The sequence below is a fragment of the Hippocampus zosterae genome, chromosome 12 (genome assembly GCF_025434085.1).
Source record: "Hippocampus zosterae strain Florida chromosome 12, ASM2543408v3, whole genome shotgun sequence".
Classification (NCBI taxonomy): Eukaryota; Metazoa; Chordata; class Actinopteri; order Syngnathiformes; family Syngnathidae; genus Hippocampus; species Hippocampus zosterae.
The window spans coordinates 12501348-12522164 of NC_067462.1; the positions used below are offsets into that span (position 1 = coordinate 12501348).

The 20817-nt window shown below is 42.5% G+C and overlaps 1 protein-coding gene across 30 annotated transcripts; it reads right to left on the reverse strand.

Moving 5' to 3' along the window:
- Positions 1–8963: 8963 nt before the first annotated feature.
- On the reverse strand, positions 8964–17638 carry LOC127611548 (uncharacterized). Of its 30 annotated transcripts, XM_052082155.1 has the most exons (16): positions 17586–17638; positions 16772–16816; positions 16607–16651; positions 15324–15368; positions 15158–15202; positions 14982–15026; positions 14473–14517; positions 13964–14008; positions 13807–13851; positions 13641–13685; positions 13309–13353; positions 13151–13195; positions 12604–12648; positions 11887–11931; positions 10297–10361; positions 8964–10106 (listed from the first exon to the last, which is right to left on the reverse strand). In XM_052082155.1, the coding sequence occupies exons 1-16, from the start codon at positions 17606–17608 to the stop codon at positions 10051–10053; spliced, it is 729 nt and encodes a 242-aa protein (XP_051938115.1). In that variant the 5' UTR covers positions 17609–17638; the 3' UTR covers positions 8964–10050. The 30 variants fall into 30 exon arrangements, with proteins under 30 accessions (XP_051938115.1, XP_051938092.1, XP_051938091.1 ...); XM_052082132.1 differs by lacking the exons at positions 8964–10106; positions 10297–10361; positions 14473–14517 and adding an exon at positions 10642–11559; XM_052082131.1 differs by lacking the exons at positions 8964–10106; positions 10297–10361; positions 13964–14008; positions 14473–14517 and adding exons at positions 10642–11559; positions 14297–14341.
- Between the last annotated feature and the right edge of the window lie 3179 nt (positions 17639–20817).

Genomic DNA, 20817 nt, shown 5'->3' on the forward strand with positions numbered 1-20817 from the left:
CCTGCTCTCACTTTAAGCTCAAGTAACAAAACAAAAAAAGGAATGCAAGACGAAGTGGTAACTTTTTCCAGTTGAAGTGTGTATATGTGTGTGTATGTGTGTGCGAGTGAGCATTCAGTCCTGGGAGCTGTTTTATCAGGCATCTACCGGTAAGTAGTATGACGTAATCAAAGCGAGATGGCAGGGTATAAGATTACACCAGTTAATCATTTGCTGTCGTGCCCTTATTTTAATTTTTGTTTTTGTGTGCGTTTTTTTTAAATACACGCGTTTCAAGTTCTACTTTACTCATTTATAACTGGGTGTACTATGAAATTTTGCACGTTTACTTTGCAGCTTGCAGGGAGGAAGCAACGCATGCACTCTGTCAAACATTTAAACAGGCAAATACGTTCATCTTTCTTTTGTGACATTTTTGTATCATTCATGCATCGAGTGTGTTTTATTTGCCTCTCAATAGTCAGTAGTTGGCTGAAGATTTGCAAGTCATGAGGGCTTTGCTTTCAGCTTATACAATCGATTTGTGCAAAGCAGTGCAAAGTTTACTTTGAGCATGCCTTTCCTCTGCCCCCGCCCCCAAAACAATTGGGCTTGGCAGCCCTTCTGGCCGCATCGCTTACTTTTTCCTCACTCGCCATTGGCATTTCCCTCTTATCTTTATGGGGGCATTTGTCACGTCACCTTTTGACACAGACACAACTTGAGACATTTGAACTTCAAATTGCACTTCTAAGGCAACTTCAAGAGGAAAAAGTATTTAAACAAACGAAAAATGTCAAATGTAACAGTAAAGTTTTATGTTATGTAGGTTTTTTTGTATTATTATTTTGTTAAATGTTCTGTAAAACGCTTTGTTACACTTGCAGCTGTTGTAAAAGTGCTAGATCAAGAAAAATGGATTGTATTTATGATGTAACATCATAAAATACATACCGAAAATATTATCGAATATGTTGAATGATTGTCTAAATCCGTCTGTCAATGTGTGATTGGTGCTTTAACACGGGATGTGCACAAACCTCAGTCAACAGCCGAACATTTTTGATCAACCAACTTCCAGCGATCGACCCGTTACCGTACATGCGCAGGCACTTACAAACGCATGCCATGATGAGCAACTGCCATAACGGCCCCTAAGATGAATGAAACCGAAACATAAAGCAGACACTCAAGTTTGTGAAAGGAAATCACTGCCTACCTTCGTTGAGACCGGACGCCGAGGCGTGGTAACTCTTATAGCTCATGTGTACCGTTTTCAAATGCTTCACTCGGCCCTCTAGATTGCCATTCTTTGCCATTGTGAGACAAATAAAAGGTTTTCTTATCTTAAACTCTGAATGATTACAATAAAAGAGAGCGCAATCGCTCTGATCGCGAGCTGTAATTGCAGACTGCTGAGCGCGAACAACTTCCAGTAATTAGATCACGCGCCACCAACCTGCGTTCTTATTTTATTTTTTAAATACTTTTTGTGAACGTGAGTCTGATTGGATGCTCAGGATCCAGTGTGCACAAACACAAACATATATCATATTAATAACACGTACACAGACACACACTTATTTATTTGTTTGTTTTTTAAGCCTCTATACCCGAGGTGAGCAAACTACGGCCCGCGGGCCAAATCCGGCCCGTTGGTCTTTTTAATCCGGCCCGCCGAAGGTTGGTACACAATTAAGGTTCGATGTCAACGACTGCATTCATTTCATTTGGACTTGTAATGACAGGCATTTCAACGCCAGGTGGCGCAGTTACTTGAAGTTGCAGAGCATAGGGAGGAAGTGGGGGACGATACAGAAGCCCGCAGTAGCGCCAAGTCAAGCAAATCCCGTTCGATACGACGGAATAATGTACTCTTAAAGTCTGAAAAACGTGCCAAAAAATGCAAAATACTGCTTTTTAAATAAAGAAATCCAATTAATATTACGTCTTATTTAGTTCACCCTTTTGATCCGGCCCTCCATAATGTTTTCTGGTTCTCATGTGGCCCTATGCAAAAAATAATTGCCCACCGCTGCTCTATACGATCGGCTTGGGACCAGTCCGCGAGCTACCAGTCGATCGCAATCGACGTATTGGGCACCCCCGACCTACAGTATGTTAGCTTGCTTGCTAGGTACAGTGTTTTATTGCAGGGAGAGAAAAAAAAAACTCACAGCCCTTCGTTTCTGCTTGGAATTTCGTTTTTTTTTTCTCTCACAAGTCAGCTTATTCCAGTCCTCCCACCCCTTTGAAATGATGGCTACATCATTCATATCCTTGAATGACTTGCATCCTCAAACACAAACTGTTGAGTTGCAATCTGTTTGCATTTAGTCACGCGCGCGCACACACACTCACACACAAACACGCGTGCAAATATAGTTGCATAAAAGGAGTGTGCGTGACTGTGGCTTGTCACTTTTGAACATGCCTTCACCATTCCACACGCACCCTTGCACGCACACTTCCTAAAAGCATTGTTTAGTCGCGTGAGAAAACATCAAAAAAGAGGAAGCCAACTTTCGAGGGTAGGATAACATCAGACAATGTCATTTGTGGAATTCTCAACGTGCCGCGGCGTGCTTAGGGAATTAACAGTAACAGAAACAAGGAATTACATTCACTGTGGCCTTGTTTATAAGTAGCCATGAGAAAGTAACTTAATGTTTTTTTCAGTGGTGAGGCACTGACAAGGGCGGCACGTTGCCGACTGGTGAACACATCTGCCACACAGTGCAGAGTTCCAAGATTCGATTCGAGTCCCAGCCTTCAAGTGTTTAGTTTGCATGTTCTCTAGTGATCTTTTTTGAGAGCCGGTTCTTTTGGCTCAGCTCATTAAAAAGAGCCGGCTCTTTAGGCTCCCAAATGGCTCCTCAGTTGTTGTTTTTTTTGTTGCTTAAATTAATTTACTACCAAAAATAAAATGTGTAAAATGAATGACTATTGTAAAAAACATACAGTATATCAACTATTTATTATTTAGATGGCTTTATTTATATTCTTCTGAACATACTCAACACGGAGTACAACACGGAGTCCTACAAAAAAATAAATTACAAAGTGCAAAAACAAAGACCCATCTCAAAACAAGGTCAACAAAAAGTTCCAATCTCTGATTTCTATATTTATAAGCTTTTAACTATTTACGGTAAAACAACATAAGTAAGCTTTGATTACCACACAAATTAAAATTTGATATTGGATATTTTAACCTTGCACAGTCTTCACGCTGCCTTTGAACTATCAATTAAGTTGAAATGAGTCCAAATGTCACTGCATTTCCTATCCATTTTCTCACCTTTCCACAGTGTTTTTTTTTTTCTCTGTAGCGCTATCGAGCTCTCTCTCGGCTCCCTGTCTCTCGTGTTCGTGTGCTGCCCTCAGTGTGCCGTTGTGTTTCTCTTACTCCTCCCTATTTTCTTCACTGCAGTGTGTGCGTGTGTGTGTTTGGGTGCGCGTGTGTGTGTGTGTAACACTCCCCCCCCCCCTTCTACCACGGATCTTGACCAATCACGTGCGGCTTTAACCGAAGAGGGGGGGGGGGGGGATATGAGAAAAAAAAAGTCGGCTCCTATTAGCAGCCGGCTCCCGTGGTTCACGGCTGGCTCTAAGAGCCGGTTCGTTCGCGAACGACACATCACTAATGTTCTCCCCGTGTCTGCGTGGGTTTTCCCCGGATCCTCCTGCATGCCCAAAACATGCAGAGTGGGTTCATTAAACACTTGAAATTGAGTTGAGATAAGTTTGTACTGCAATTGTAAATGGTTCCTTGTCTGTGTGTGCCCTGCGACTGGCTGGCAAACAGTTTAAAGCAAAACCCTAAAAATGTCCCCCCCCAAAAATCCTGCATATCTATTTTTAGTTTAAAAACAAACAAAAAATGGTACGGATAACAAGGCTGTCGTCAACAGCTGGTTTTAGGCATGCAGCTATTACATATTACAATGCCGGATAGCGTTTAGGCTATATCATTTAGCTGTGCTTAGTTTATTTCATGCTGCTGGCGTTCCACCATTGTGGAAGTGTGTGTTTTCTTCACACGCAGCATTGATTTCGCAACGTAAAAATGGCACATGTGTCCCGGCTACCTGACGTCATTTGACTCCGTTAATAAATAAATAAATGAATAAATAAATTGTGGGGGGTGCCATCATCTTTATTTTAGTGTTTGACGCCCCCTGCTGTACAAAAGACCGAACCCGGATTTATAATGCGAGTTCATAAAAATCTGATTGCTTCATAACATCTATTTTCAGAACAGCTTATCCTGATTTGGGTCATGTGCTAGACGCAGGGGTGCCCAAACTTTTTGGATCGAAGATCTACTTTTTGATCAACTAACCTCACGGGATCTACCCTTACCGGCGCGCGCACACACACAAATTTAAGATTTACCTGCTTTATTTTATTTTTTAAATATATTTTTTTTAGTGAAAATGAGACTGATTAGTGTGCAGTGTCTATTAACACAAAAAATATATTACTAACATGTACAAAGACACACAAATGGTTGTTTTTTTTCTTCTCGACACTCCTCGGATCTACTTGGGACCTGTCTTAGATCTACCGGTAGATCAGGATCTACCTAATGGGCACCCCTGTGCTAGAGCCTATCCCAACATCATTATAAACATCGTCATGATAATAACAGTTACATAAACAATCATGGCTTTAAAGATTCTCGGCGGTAGTTCAAATGTATGTGGGTGGTGGTCTTTTCCTGCTTAATACAATAAATGTAAGAAAATACTGCTCCAAATTCCAAGATACAAACATATTGTAACAGATATCGGATTTATTACTATTACTTTTTTTAAATCCATTCTTCTGGGCATTCTAAATTGGGGTCACCAAAATGATGTCCGCGGGGACCATGGCAAAGATTTAAGAGATAAAGTCTTTATTTTTATCCGTCGATGTAAGTTTATTCGAGCACATTTATTTCATAAATGTGAGTGAAAATGGTAGCCATTCACATTTATCGGTACTCAAGAAGTTAGTAAATATGACTAAAAGTAAGCCTTGTACAATAGTTTCACATTGTGAAGGGGCAGTCGCTTATCAGCTCATCACGTGATTCAATTTCGATGTTGTGGCGAATGACCTCCCACAATAGATCAACTAGTGAAGGCAGAAGTTTTCCAATTTAACGCCTGGTTGTTGCTAAAAGTGACCACACGAGGGCGCCATTTGCCCCTGAAAGAGAGCTGCTCATTAATGCAAGACAAACAGCAGCAAGACAGCTAAAAGCCTAAATTTTAACGCAGTGAAGACATTAGTATTAATATTACAATAGATTAATTTCTGCATACATTATTGATAACTATGTACAGCTTACGATAGCCAGTAAACCCTAAAAACAGGTTAGCACTACGGTAGCCAAATATTTATTCCAAAAGGGCAATGTTTGATTTTTAAATGAACATAAAGACTATGACACTATGTCAAATAGGATAGTACAGTATTTGCAAAGGTTTTTTTGACCGTCATACTAATAGTAAAAAGCAAACAGCAGCGCTATTGTTAGGACCAAAGCCTTTATTTGTGTGTCACCAAACAGTTTGTCGTCGTGGGCCAAAACATGTGCTGTAATAAGAGAGTGTTTGTCTTTGTCATTACCAATTGATGCCGTAGCAGCTCATGCACTGACTTCACTTGTATGAGCAATATAAATCAGCAACAATGACGGCCTGTGTCCCCCATCGTCAGTGTGAGCTCTAAAGTCTTATTCAGCAACTTGCAGTGACCGGCCTATTCATTAGGTACCACTTGCAACATCCAATAAGATCCAGGAAATGTAAATATATGGAAAGGTTCATATATTTAAAGCACTCGTTATGGATAAACATGTCATATTAAAACAGATTATATTTATTTATGTTCAATACAACTGAATTGCATTTAGGCAGTTCTTCACACAAGTTTCAGATGTATACCAGTACTGTACTTGCAAAACATGCTTCCAATTGTTGCTCTTTTTAGGCGTGACTGAGTGATGCAATTGATTGGTTAATTCCATTTTGCTGACACACCAGTCTCAATTATATTTGAAACATATCTTGCATGAAAACAAATAAGAGGCAAGTAGCTAATCAAGGTAAACATATTTGAAGTTCACTGTAATCCAACAGCACTGCTTTGAAACCACAATTGACCCATTTTGGTGTCACTAAATCAGAAAGCTATCAGGTGAAAACAGCACAGGACAGCCCATACATTTACACAAAGCTGGAAGCGTACTTGCAGTCTGATAGCAAGTGTCAATAAGGGACAAAGAAATACAAGCTAAGCGGTTTAACTCCACTCCCACTTTTCCCTCACTCTAAAAGGTTACATGAGGACGTATAGCGGACTGTAGATTATTGACCCAGTTAGCTGCCAGCAGACCTTCGCCGATAGCATTCAGCCAGTGTGTACATTTTCCAGCGTAGCTCCAGATTAATGATGTGCCAGAGACACAAAGTCAACAAGAAATGCTTGACTCAGGGCCTATAAGGTTCTGAAAGAAATGACAGGCCCTCTTCTGTGTTGACGATATGTATGACATGTTAGAAACTCAAATAATTTTAAATGAATGGAAATGCCATTAATTTGTTCGAGTCAACCCGCAAGAAACAGCAAAATTTCAGTTTTCTCTTTTTTTTCATGAAGTCAAACTCTACCATTTTATACTTTATACAAACTTACAGTAAATTTGTACTCTATAAAAACTTACAGTAATAACAAATAGAAATAACCACATTTTTGGCACATCATAATTAATTCATTGCATCCATTCTCGTACGCGCAGTTCAGCCATTGGTTGCAATTTTATAGCCACGCAGTCATAAATAAATTGCGCTTGTCGCAGTCATTTTTCACAGGGAGACTATTTTGTGACTATTGTTATATTGTCTGTCTACATGTGTTTAGTGCACAGTTTGTGTTTGAATATCCGTTGCTAAGAGAAGATAAAAATGTTTGTTGCATTAATATGTTCTATGTGGCTCCACTAGTCCAAACATGTTTTTCTGTTTTATATGGTGTTGTTGGAAAATGTTTCTGCAGCAAAATCCACGTTTTTATCCATCTCTGGCAGCAGCCATTTTGCCACTTGCTATCTGAAAACGACATCAGTTGCCCAGGGCTCAGGTAACAACCAATGACAGCTCACCTTGTCACATGACCAATCTCAGAAAATAATCCAACCCTCAGAAAACGACTAACCTTATTGAACACAAGATGCAATAGAAAGTGGCTGGATTGACGTGGTCTTGCTATACCAGAGGCTGCACTCATCAAGAACAACATATTACCTTTTATGGATTTTCTTTGAAAAAAAAAAACTCACAGGAAGACTCATATTTCCTGTGCATACAAATTGATTTGTTTTGCTGACAAAGATGAGAGAACTTCCATCCATTCATCAATTTTCCGATCCGCTTATCCTAACAAGGGTCGCAGGGGGTGCTGGAGCCTATCCTACATTTTAGCAAGATCTTGAATACTACTTACGGTGCTTTCACTACCTGTTCCCACGCCATATTCTCATGCTTGTGGTGTCACGTATCATTCCCACAGGACTCATGAACACGAGCTGACACAAACGCACACACCCTGGGCTCATATAAGCCACTGGAATAGACCCCTGTGTGTGTGTGTGTGTGTGTGTGTGTGTGTGTGTGTGTGTGTGTGTGTGTGTGTGTGTGTGTGTGTGTGTGTGTGTGTGTGCGCGTGTGTGTGTGTGTGTGTGTGTGTGTGAGAGAGACTGTCATCTGAATGACAGTATGCAGACACATAAGCTTTTTGTATGCCTGGGTTAAAAACCAAAGTAATTAAACATTAAACGTAAAATGGGCGTTGCCTCAAATGACCCCTTGAAGAACAAAGTATGCTGGAAAGCCACATCAGTCGGTAAACTATAGAGTAGGGATCAGCAAAATAGTACCGGCGGTCACAAGATTGCTCCCGTGGACCACATTAGTCGCCTGGGGGGCCTGTTCTAAAAATAAGTCACCAGTGTTGGGACATTGTGATTGGCAGGTTAATGGAAGTTTAAATTGTCCCCAGCTGTGAATGGTTGTTCATCTCTGTGTGCCCTGCGATTGGCTGGCAATCAGTTCAAGGTGAACCCGACCTGCTGCTTGAAGAAGAGCTCGGATAGGCTCCAGCCCGCCCACGACTCTCTTGAGAAGTGGATCAGCTGATTGATATTATGAAAACCTGATTCGCTTGAGAAACAAAATTCAAAGTCTATTTCTATTTCTGATTAAAGAATTTTGGAAAAATGTGTTGAGCAGAACTATTATTACGACAATTAGGAGTCTTAGTATCTTATCTTTATATTTACTTCTGCAGTGTTGTGTAATCCAAAGTTTACATCACTTTGCGCATTTGGAGGTCTGCGGCCAAACAGTTTTTTGTGGTGGAAAGCCTGATCGGAGCTGGGAATTGTAGCAAGTCAACAGTGAAGGGACCAAAATATATCCTCCTGTTCACATTTATCTTGTCACAAGATTTTTCCTGCCTTGAGCTTTACATACATGAAACCATGTTTTGTTTTCTTTTGCACATCATATTGTATACTCAGGTGAGATGTTTTTAATTTTACGGCAGCATGCTGTCACTAAATAAATCAGTCTTCCTGAATTGCTTTGACCCACTTTACTCGGCTATGGGCTGCTGCCATCATCTGTGATCAGCAATCCAAGGCACACACGCACACAAATATACACACAGCAGCTGAGCTACTGTACAAAGTTGTTGTCAGCATTTTACCATCAAAATAGTAAGGCGTGTTTTTTATGTTGGCTTCCTGTAAAAGAAAATTGTGCCTTTTAAATGATTTCGGGGGACTATTTTGAGTCACGCCTGTGTCAACATGGAGAGGTTGTTTTCCAGCAGCCATCAAAACATTTTTACGGAAATCCAAAAAGTTTTGGATTTCAATGTACGGAAGAAGATTAGGGCCAATGAAGAAAAAAAACAAGGTTGGCTTTTTTAAAGTCAGAATTCTGATATAAAAGTGAGAATCTTGCCAACCTTGTTTTTTTTTTCTTCATTGGCCCTAATCCTCTTCTGTACATTGAAAGCCAAAACTTTTTGGGAGACTAATTTGGCGAATATTGTCGTCAGAGTGCATCACGAATGGCTTTTAAGGTTACAGCCAGTGACTTATTAGAAGGCCTAGCGGCCACATAGGGAGTTTAAATATTGAAAAGATCACATAAATGACAGTACCATTACATATATTTTGGTTACCAATAATTGTATTTTATTGATCCCAGAGAAGCAGTGGTTATTTTATCCAATTATTTATAAAACCTTACAACGAGCAGCGTAACAAAAACAGACTTGAATCGAAAAATAGGTTTGGATTTAATCGAACTGAATCGTGACACGAATGAATGGCTCGGGCCTCAATTTAGCTTTGAAACCAGCCAATGACACCATCAAAAGATTATGCAGTACATCGGGTTGATGTTGCTCGTGATTTGTTGTTTCTTTGAATTTCTTTCCTTGAATAGTTTGCGATTTAGAGGGCTTGGAATCCAATCATAATCTCAAATAGAATCGCTCCATTTAGAAATTGTACCTCTCTCTCGAGATTCGTATCAAATAATCTTTAATTGGGGAGCTGCACACCCCTACTTAAGATACGTATAAAGGTTTGAAAAAAAAAAAAACACACCAAAGGAAAATAAGAGAAAATAAAAATCTGTTCAACCTAATGTTACCCGAAAGGTAATACTAATAGTTAGATTTTGTTGCATAGATTGTATCTGCAGTATTCAAAGGCCACTTCCACATCAAGATCAGGTCAGTCGTGCGTTAAAACACCAAATGTAATATTCTCTTTGTATCCTACCCCTGATGCTATCTCTCTTCTGATTGATTAGATTTTCAAGCACGTGGCGCTGCGCCATTCACTTTGTGACGATAAGAACAACGGTTGAAATTGTGCTGACTTTTGTTCACTTTGTAAATTTTCTCTGAGTGGTTTGCTGGCTTCCAGATGTACTGCACAGTAAGTGTGTCTTCTCACGTGCCATCACACGCATTTAGTGTACACGTGTGTTCCCTAGGTTTTCATGCCCGTTGACATTGTGTCTCTTTTGTCTGTTGCCCTTTTCTTCCTCGAATGGCTGCAGCATAAAAAGCAACGGTTAGCTACTAAACTAGCATGCTGGTTTTGCCCAAAGATTTTATCCATTTTCAACATTTTCATCTGCCGTAAATGGTGTGAACCAGAAGGAAACTTGAAGAGGAGCGAGTGACTCATGGGAAATCGGTAAAATGGCACCCCGTGAACAAAAGAAAATAAAATAAGCATACCTGGAAAAAGACACCAAGTCTCAGTGGTTGTGTCGTCTGGCTTCAGCATTACCCTCTTAGTTCCACTGAAAAGCACATACAAACACAGCCATTTTTGCAGTTCTTCGACCATCGTACATGATCTGTAGTTTCCATATACCTTTCTTCCCCCCCCAACATCAGAAATTTTTAAAAAGTATTTTTTCCCCCCCGTTTGTTTTGGCTGAATATTGAGAAAGCGTCACGCTTTGAAAAATAAAGAAATGATCCACGATTTCTGAATATCCACCATGCCAGAGTTGGGTCCCATTTGGCCATAAGGCAGGATCCAAGGCAGCCCTCCAAAAGACGTGAAGACAATGACTTGTCGCTATTTAGATTTTTTTTTTTTTAGTCACATTTGGTTATGTCGAAGGATTGCAAGAGATTCAACCTCTGCACAGGTATGTAGCCATAGTAGTCTTAGTAGCCATGGTTCTAATCGTTTTGAACTGATTGTTTGGCTCCACTTCCTGCCAAAACGAAGTCCAAAAGCAGGTTCCCGTCCATCGACCTTCATTTTCCTGGTCCAATGAGCCGATCCATAGTGCAGGGACGTTACCTAGAGTCATTTCTTTAACAAAACACGGGTTCAATACTCCACCTCTTCAATGTCACCAATTCAAACTAGATCTCAGTATTTTGCCAGATGGTAATTTCATGCCTGCTCCCATGGTTTATCCTTTGCAGAGAACAAGAAGCAATGTGAAACATTCTCTCCCAGCCTTCCTTGCATGTGATGTGTTGCCCTCGTTCAGACGTGCCACACAAATTGGCATACAGTGTGTCCAGTTGCTCCTCCAGTGTGTGCGAAAGAAGCTCCTGATAGTCTTGTGTAGTAATTTGCACAGCAGTCAGCAACTCCACGAGCGTGTTGACTCAATAGGTGAGTTGTAGTTTTATCAATTTGCATATTTGTATTTAGGACTCGTCCATCAGTTTCAGCATCGTCGATGGCGTTAAAATGTATGCTTAGCTTGCTGGTGCTTTGCAGGAGATAATCCATTAGTCTGTGGGATGCGTCGCATGGTTTCGACAAGTTTTTCCAATAGCATCGTATTTTCTTCCATGGACGTCAGTTGTTCTTTCAGCTGATTTAACTTGGAATTGTTCCAGCACCAGCCAATCAAGATACAAATGAGTATTAAAACAAATCCCAGGGCAAAGTAGAAACCTTGCGCTGGGACGCACCACTTGATTTTGCATTTGGAGGCCTCTTCGTTGCCAGGAGTGTCATACAATACGCTGACAAAAAGAGAAAAGGGAATTGGAAACACGCCATACAAGAGCACAGCTCGAAAAGACCCTGGGAAGTGAATTTAGACATTTGCTTCTAAATATGTTTGAAATTTTTGAAGACAAAACATACGCAATGGAAGTACATTTGGGGGCACAAAGGGATGTCCGAAATTGTTTGCAAGATAATTTGGTTTGAAAATGGCCCCGATATCCTTTTGCAAGCTATCTTTGTTGGTCAAAGACATCTGGCAAACACGACTGGATTTCTCATTTAAATCAAGTATCTTGTTGGCCAACAAGCCAACGAGCGGGTGGGCAGTGTGAAGAGCTCACCTCATTTCCAAGCTCTCGGCACTCAGACGTTTGGGGTCTCCAGTGCTGAAACAAAGACACCACGGATGAATCAGTAGCAGCAGCATACAAATAGGACCACATTAGCATTCAAATATGTCCACATTCTGTACAGTCATTCCTGTAGGTAACGTGCAGTGAGGTTCATGACTGGTGAGGCAATGACTCCTCTGGAGTCAGACATAAAAATATTAAATCATAATAGGAGAGCAACCCGTATATGTTCTATTTTGATCGGAAACATTTGTTCTTAAATCTTTTAATTGAGATAAGATAAGAAAAGAAAACCTTTCTTTGTCTCTGCATCTATTCAGCCATATGGATGGATGGATGCAGTGGATGGATGGAAGCAGTAACTTTTTTTTTGTATCACGTATCCTGAATACGTGATGCCAGTACATGTGTTCTGTTCCTCCCCAAGCCAAGTTGAGATGTGCATGTGATCTTCGATCGTGTTGACTGCAACATGACAACCATTGTTCACCATTCACAGGTCATATTCTATGGAGCAGGGGTCATTTGTACCATCTTATTATTGGAATATCTTGGGATGATGATGGTGAAACTATTCCACTGAAAATAAAACCCAGCATAATTTGGTACTTGAGTGCTCAGTTTTTGCTGGCCATGTAACTACCATACCCAAATGAAACAAGAATGGAAAAGCCAACAGGTGGGTGGGCAGTGTGAAGAGCTCACCTCATTTCCTTGCCCTCAGCACTCAGACGGTTGGGGTCTTCGACACTGAAACAAAGACGGCACGGATGAGTCGGCAGCAGGAGCAGGACACGAATAGGCCCACATTTATATTACAGTATGTTGGAAGATTGGAGGGGCGGCCCGGTAGTCCAGTGGTTAGCACGTCGGCTTCACAGTGCAGAGGTACCGGGTTCGATTCCAGCTCCGGCCTCCCTGTGTGGAGTTTGCATGTTCTCCCCGGGCCTGCGTGGGTTTTCTCCGGGTGCTCCGGTTTCCTCCCACATTCCAAAAACATGCATGGCAGGCTGATTGACCGCTCTAAATTGTCCCTTGGTGTGAGTGTGAGCTTGGATGGTTGTCTATGTCTATGTGTGCCCTGCGATTGGCTGGCAACTGATCCAGGGTGTCCCCCGCCTAGTGCCCGAAGACGGCTGGGATAGGCTCCAGCACCCCCCGCGACCCTAGTGAGGATCAAGCGGTATGGAAGATGGATGGATGGATGGATGGAAGATTGGAAAAGTGTGGGTGAGCAGTGTGAAGAGCTCACCTCATTTCCATGCCCTCGGCACTTAGACGCTTGGGATCTTTGACGCTGAAACAAAGACGGCATGGTTGAGTTGGCAGCATAAACAGACCACATTTACATTCCAATATGTAGAAAGATGGGAAAATTGGAAAAGTGTTTGCCCAGTGTGAAGAGCTCACCTCATTTCCATGCCCTCAGCACTCAGATGCTTGGGGTCTTCAATGCTGTAACAAAGACGGTGAGGTTGAGTCGGTAGCAGGAGCAGCACATATACGTTCCAATATTTTGGAACCTTGGAAAAGCTAATGGGTGGGTGAGCAGTGTGAAGAGCTCACCTCATTTTCATGCCCTTGGCACTCGGATGGGTGGGGTCTTCGACATTGAAACTAAGGTGGCACAGATGAGTTGGCAGCAGGAGCAGCACACAAATAAGACCACATATACATTCCGATATATTGCAATATTTTGGAAGTTTGGAAAAGCTAACAGGTGGGCAGTGTGAGGAGCTCACCTCATTTCCAAGCCCTCACCACTCGGACGGTTGGGGTCTTCGACGCTGAAACAAAGACGGCACGGATGAGTCCGCAGCAGGATCAACATACAAATAGGACCACATATACATTCCAATATTTTGGAAGCGTGGAAAAACTAACAAGTAGGCAGTGTGAGGAGCTCACCTCATTTCCATGCCCTCAGCACTCGGACGGTTGGTGTCTTCAACGCTGAAACGAAGACAGCACGGATGAGTCGCACACAATTAGGATCACATATACATTCCAATATTTTGGAAGCTTGAAAAAGCCAACGGGTTGTTGAGCAGTGTGAAGAGCTCACCTCATTTTTATGGCCTCGGCACTTGGACCGGTGGGGTATTCGACACTAAAACAAAGACGGCACGGATGAGTCGGCAACCGGAGCAACACACAAATAAGACCACATATACATTCCAATGTATTCCAATATTTTGGAAGTTTGGAAAAGCTAACAGGTGGGCAGTGTGAGGAGCTCACATCATTTCCACACCCTGGGCACTCGGACGGTTGGTGTCTTCAACGCTGAAACGAAGACAGCACGGATGAGTCGCACACAATTAGGATCACATATACATTCCAATATTTTGGAAGCTTGAAAAAGCCAACGGGTTGTTGAGCAGTGTGAAGAGCTCACCTCATTTTTATGGCCTCGGCACTTGGACCGGTGGGGTATTCGACACTAAAACAAAGACGGCACGGATGAGTCGGCAACCGGAGCAACACACAAATAAGACCACATATACATTCCAATGTATTCCAATATTTTGGAAGTTTGGAAAAGCTAACAGGTGGGCAGTGTGAGGAGCTCACATCATTTCCACACCCTGGGCACTCGGACGGTTGGGGTCTTCGACGCTGAAACAAAGACAGCACGGATGAGTCGCACACAATTAGGATCACATATACATTCCAATATTTTGGAAGCTTGAAAAAGCCAACAGGTTGTTGAGCAGTGTGAAGAGCTCACCTCATTTTTATGGCCTCGGCACTTGGACCGGTGGGGTATTCGACACTAAAACAAAGACGGCACGGATGAGTCGGCAACCGGAGCAACACACAAATAAGACCACATATACATTCCAATGTATTCCAATATTTTGGAAGTTTGGAAAAGCTAACAGGTGGGCAGTGTGAGGAGCTCACATCATTTCCACACCCTGGACACTCGGACGGTTGGGGTCTTCGACGCTGAAACAAAGACGGCACGGATGAGTCCGCAGCAGGATCAACATACAAATAGGACCACATATACATTGCAATACATTCCAATATTTTGGAAGTTCGGAAAAGCTAACAGGTGGGCAGTGTGAGGGGCTCACCTCATTTCCACACCCTCGGCACTCGGACGGTTGGGGTCTTCGACGCTGAAGCAAAGACGGCACGGATGAGTCCGCAGCAGGATCAACATACAAATAGGACCACATATACATTCCAATACATTCCAATATTTTGGAAGTTTGGAAAAGCTAACAGGTGGGCAGTGTGAGGAGCTCACCTCATTTCCACACCCTCAGCACTCGGAAGGTTGGGGTCTTCGACGCTGAAACAAAGACGGCACGGATGAGTCCGCAGCAGGATCAACATATAAATAGGACCACATATACATTCCAATATTTTGGAAGCGTGGAAAAACTAACAAGTAGGCAGTGTGAGGAGCTCACCTCATTTCCATGCCCTCGGCACCGAGAGGCTTGTGGTCTTCAACACTGAAACGAACATGGCATGGATGAATCAGTAGCAGCAGTAGCACGCAAATAGGACCACAATTACATTCCTACATGCACATACTATATATAGTACTTTGGTGTTTATCATGCCTTCTTTAATAAGGCTTTGAGACAGCACCTTCAACGGGGTTGTGGGCGCTTACATGCTCCTACACACCTGGAACACAATCCTTCAACAGCAGCGGTAGGTTGGAGGATAGCCTTGGTTGGGCCGTGGAACATTGTTTTAAAGGTTTCCCAACAACAACAGCTGTTTTTAGACATGTCACACAAGGAATCGGTGACAGCTTTGAAAAAGGCTGGAGTGACAGTCAAAACTGTCAGAAAGGTTAGAGAATTCTCTTTTTATGGGAAAAACTAAAATTTCTGTAAGAAAATTTTAAACTTTTAAAACTCACATAGACATTACTGTCCAGTCTCTCCCATGTGCCGGGAGAGATCAGGTGTGCCTCAGGAAACTATAAATTTCATCTCAATGGCCTTAAAATGATTTGGTGAGGCCAAATGATCAATCTTGGAATAATAATGTGGATGCCATAAAATTTTGTGACAGGGAATATGACTTTGTTTTTCTTTTTTCACTAATGGCAGGGGGAAAAATATTTTTGGTGACTATTTAGGCCTACAATGCAATTGGATTTTCATGTTGGGTAACCGCAAGGTGGTTAGCACGTCCACCTCACAATGCAGAGGTGAAGGGTTCAATTCCGGCTCCAGCCTTCCTGTGTGGAGTTTGCATGTTCTCCTCATCCCTGCGTGGGTTTTCTCCGGGTACTCCAGTTTTCCTCCTGGGAGGTTAATAAAATATCCTAAATTGCCTTTGTGTGATTGTGAGTCTGAGTGCCTGAAGACAGCTGGGATAGGCTCCAGCACCCCCACGACCCTTATGAAGCTAAACAGATTAGAAAATAGCTAGCTTTCATGCTACATAGCGAGCTAGCTAGATAAATAGATCCATCCATCCATCTGCGGGTGTGCTGGTGACTATCCCAGCTGATACACGCTGAACTGGTTGCCAGTTCAAGGCCATTCAACAATCACCTGTAAAGAAAGGGCTGAGTGAACCATCTTTATTTATTTATTTTCACTATTCGCAGTCCCTGTTCCCCCTGGGTCTACTGTCGGCTATATGGATAGGCCGACTTCCCAACGTAGGCAGAGTATTCCAGCTGAAAATTTGGAAAAGCTAATGTGGGTTGGCAGTGTGAGGAGCTCACTTCATTTCCATGCCCTCGGCACTCGGATGGTTGGGGTCTTCGACACTGAAAACGAAAATGGCACGTATGAGTCGGCACCATGAGCACCACACGAACAGGACCACATTTACATTCAAATATGTTGGAAGACTGGCAAATTGTGTGTGGCCAGGGTGAAGAGCTCACCTCATTTCCATGCCTTTGGCACTCAGATGATTGGGGTCTTCGACTCTGAAACGAACATGGCACGGATGAAACGGCAGCAGTTTTATTCCGATATCTCCACATTAGATGTAGCGCAATGGCGTTCGTCTTGTCTTTTTTAATAAGGAGGCTTGGAGACGGCACCTTCGAGAGGGACGAGGGGGCTTACATGCGCCTACACACCTGGGACACCCTCCTTCAATAGTGGCAGTGGGTTGGAGTGCAGCCTTGGTCGGGGAACCTTATTTTAAAGGTTTCCCGACCACATGAGCCGTTTTGAGACACATCACACAAGGAAGTGGTGAAAGCTCTGACAAAACTGGTATGACACCCAAAATTACCAGAAAGGTAAGAGAATTCTCTTAATTGGAAAAAAAAATACTGTCTGAAAAAAGTAACACAGTACAGTACACATAACTATCCTGCCGTAGTTCCCGTGTGCTGAAAGAGATCAGGTGCCCCTCCGGAGACTATCCAATCAATATCCCCTAAATAGCCCCAAAATTATTATACGTATACGTTTTTCGCTTTAAACTAATGGCAGGAATAAAACTTTTCTCGTTTCTAGTGAGTATTTCATCTTTCAATGCGAATGGATTTTCATGTTTGGCAAGATGGTGGTACTTTGAGCGTGAAGTCTGTATTTTGGTGCTGCTAAGGTTTAAAGAGAAGGGTTGATCAACAGCATTCTAACTCAGAAACAAGTCAATCAGCGATCAACCAATCTTTAATACCGTTCACATTTCATTATATTATTCTTATTAGGCTTTACAATGATGAATTGGGGTTTTCTTACGTGTCCTGCGCAGCCTCTGTCATTGCAGTCGGGGCTGGTGTGTCAGCCACTTCCTTCCCATCAACATTTTCTGGCTCTTCGGTCTGAATGTCCATCGTGAGAACAAAAATTAAACAACCAAAAAGGAAAAGAAGAAAAAAACGCACGTCGCCCCCAAAGCCCGGTGCGCTATGACGTCATCTCTCCAACTCCTTTGTATTGCGTGTCAGCTGTCTTATCAGAGGAACCGCACCAGCACCTGAAAATGGTTGAAATAATGACGTTTGTCGAGGATTCCAATAATTCTATGTTTATTTGAAATGATAATGCGCAAGTGGCCAACACGGTTGGCATTGTGGGAAGCAAAGCAACTTTGACATGCTCGCGGAGTTCTTCTGACGAGGCAGCTGAAACACAGTGAAAAGGCGTCGGGCAAATGACGTCACGCCACCGAGCTAGGCCTCGCTTATATTATTACAATTATTATCATTAACGGTTGTTCTCAGTATGGACAATCAGATCGAAGAGACAGAATATGTCGTTGATGGGAACAAAGTGAAGCCCCTTTGGTGTCAGTGTTTTTGAAATAACATGACCAAAACCCGAAAAGCACCATGGAATTGTTCACAACAGAATGGCGTTTCTCATTGATTTAATAAAAATGTAAATATCTTGGTATCTGTCTGGTGTCTCAATGCGTCCTTGCAAACGGCTATTTACAAGTAGCCTACCGATAGCAATGAGCCAGCATTTAGTACATTTAACAAATAAATATATCTCACTGATCTAAACGTATTAGTTGATTATCAGTCAAATGGTTGTGTTCTCCAAATCATGGTTTCATTACATAAGTCACCATTTAGACAAGAGTCTGTTCAATTGTCAAAATTAGTCAGGAACCTAATACCATGAACGCCATATATGAATTACTTGGAACATTTGATGAATGTCAATTCAATGGAGCTACGACCGGTGTACTCTCCTCTATTCTACCCGATTGAGGATTTTTTTTAAATGCAGTTAACTTGTGGCTGTCAGATTCTTACAATACAGGCTGCATATCATCTCACCGATATGGAGGTAGTGCCCAACTAAACTCCCATGAGTTTTTTTCATGCATGCAGGGGACACAACGGAAAATAGGTGACTCATTTATTCCTGTACTGTATTTGTTCTGGATCACACCTAAATTCCACAGAATGACTTGAGTTGCACTCTATAGTGTGTGCCTACTATTCCATGTACCAATCCATCCATCCATCCATTATCTAATCCGCTTCTCCTCACACAGGTCTCAGGCGTGCTGCCTATCCCGGCTGTCTTTAGGCAGTAGGCGGGGTACACCCTGAATTGGTTTCCAGCTAATTGCAGGGTACACAAAGACAAACAACCACTCACACTCATACTCACACCTAGGGACAATTTAGAGTACCTACAGAAAACCTACACACGCATGAGGGGGGCCATGCAAACTCCACACCGGAAGGCCAGAGCCAGAATCAAATCCTGCACCTCTGCACTGTGAGGCCGACGTGCTAACTAGTCGCCCAACATGCCGCCCTTCCATGTACCATGTCATAAAAATGACTTGCTTTTATCTATGTGGAACAAATCATTGAAATGTTGATCCCCCTCCTCCACCCCCAACCCCCTAAAAATAATACTGGATGTTCAATTTTGTGAAGCCTCCATGTGGGTTGCGTCAAGGGAGCTTTTTAGACATTTGTTGCATTATACATTTATTCAACTTTCATTAATTCATTCATTCATTCATTCATCTTCCGAGCCGCTTGATCCTCACTAGGGTCGCGGGGGGTGCTGGAGCCTATCCCAGCTGTCTTCGGGCAGTAGGCGGGGGACACCCTGAATCGGTTGCCAGCCAATCGCAGGGCACACAGAGACGAACAACCATCCACGCTCACACTCACACCTAGGGACAATTTAGAGTGTTCAATCGGCCTGCCACGCATGTTTTTGGAATGTGGGAGGAAACCGGAGCACCCGGAGAAAACCCACGCAGGCCCGGGGAGAACATGCAAACTCCACACAGGGAGGCCGGCGCTGGAATCGAACCCCGTACCTCTGCACTGTGAAGCCCACGTGCTAACCACTGGACTACCGGGCCGCCTCTTTCATTAATTGCTATTTTGAAACATACTCAAACATATAATGGGGCGTTGAACATTGGATTCAAAGAGTCCGCATAGCTAAAGAGGGTGGGGAGGAACGGGAAAATTGAGCATCATCTCGGTCTGACAGCTCAAAGGGGAGACATTAAGCTTTTATGGGTGTGATTTTGGGAGTTTCGTCTTTTTTTTATGTGTGCGTAGATAAGTATGTGTGTGTGTGTGTGTGCGTGCGTGTGTGTGTGCGTGTGTGTGTGTGTGTGTGTGTGTTTGTGTGTGTGTGTGTGTGCTCTCCCCGATGAAGTTTCTAATATCACTAATGTCGGCAATAATTCCTCATTAGTGACTCAGCCACGAAACAGAACACTGCCCTTGAGTCATTGTGTCATTCCTCAGTATTTTGTAACTCACACAATGAATGACTGACCTTAAATTACTCTACTTCAGGGTTGGATTGACGCTTGTCATCAAATGCAAGGTTTGGCTTGAGGTGAATTGCCAACCGGGTGATTGTGAGTGCTTTTTTAAGCAAACTCTTTTATCATTGAAATAGCCCATTCCCTGATTCATTTTGACATTTTAATGGTGCATCCCGATGAAAAAGGTTGCAAAATACATATTCAGAATCGATACCTTCAAAGCGTGGAATGGATATTTTTTTTGACGTAAATTGAAAAATGTACCGGTAATGAACTGCATTGGTATGGATACATTCAAACCAATATTAAGACGCCCTTTATGCAGGAAATATATTTCAAATAAACATCACGAAAGCTTTTCATGCACTTTCACATGTCATGGAACACTCAGTCTTTCAGCCTGTATAATGCTTCTTAGTTTAATAAACTTTTTGGGGGGGGGGCGGGTGTTGAAAGACTGACAACCATGTTCTACTCAGTGGTGCAAAAACAGCACTTAACTGGTTTCTACAACTGTATTTCAGTTTTCCTGATTTTTTGGCACCGCTAAAACATCCAGCATGAGTCTCCTCTCCCCTCACTATATAATTAATGAGCGCCTTTGTTCGCTTCACTTATCCAGCACAATTGTAATGTGCACTTAGCTACGCCTAAACCTCAAACATAAATCTTCCACGCTCCTCTACAGCGGCTGCTTTAGAGCGGCAT

Coding starts and splice junctions, on each gene's coding strand:
- LOC127611548 (XM_052082132.1), bottom strand. CDS start 17,608: ATGACAGAGGCTGCGCAGGACAC. Junction 12,649..13,150: donor GCCGAGGGCATGGAAATGAG/GTGAGCTCTTCA, acceptor TCTTTGTTTCAG/TGTCGAAGACCCCAACCGTC. Junction 11,932..12,603: donor GCTGAGGGCAAGGAAATGAG/GTGAGCTCTTCA, acceptor TCTTTGTTTCAG/CACTGGAGACCCCAAACGTC.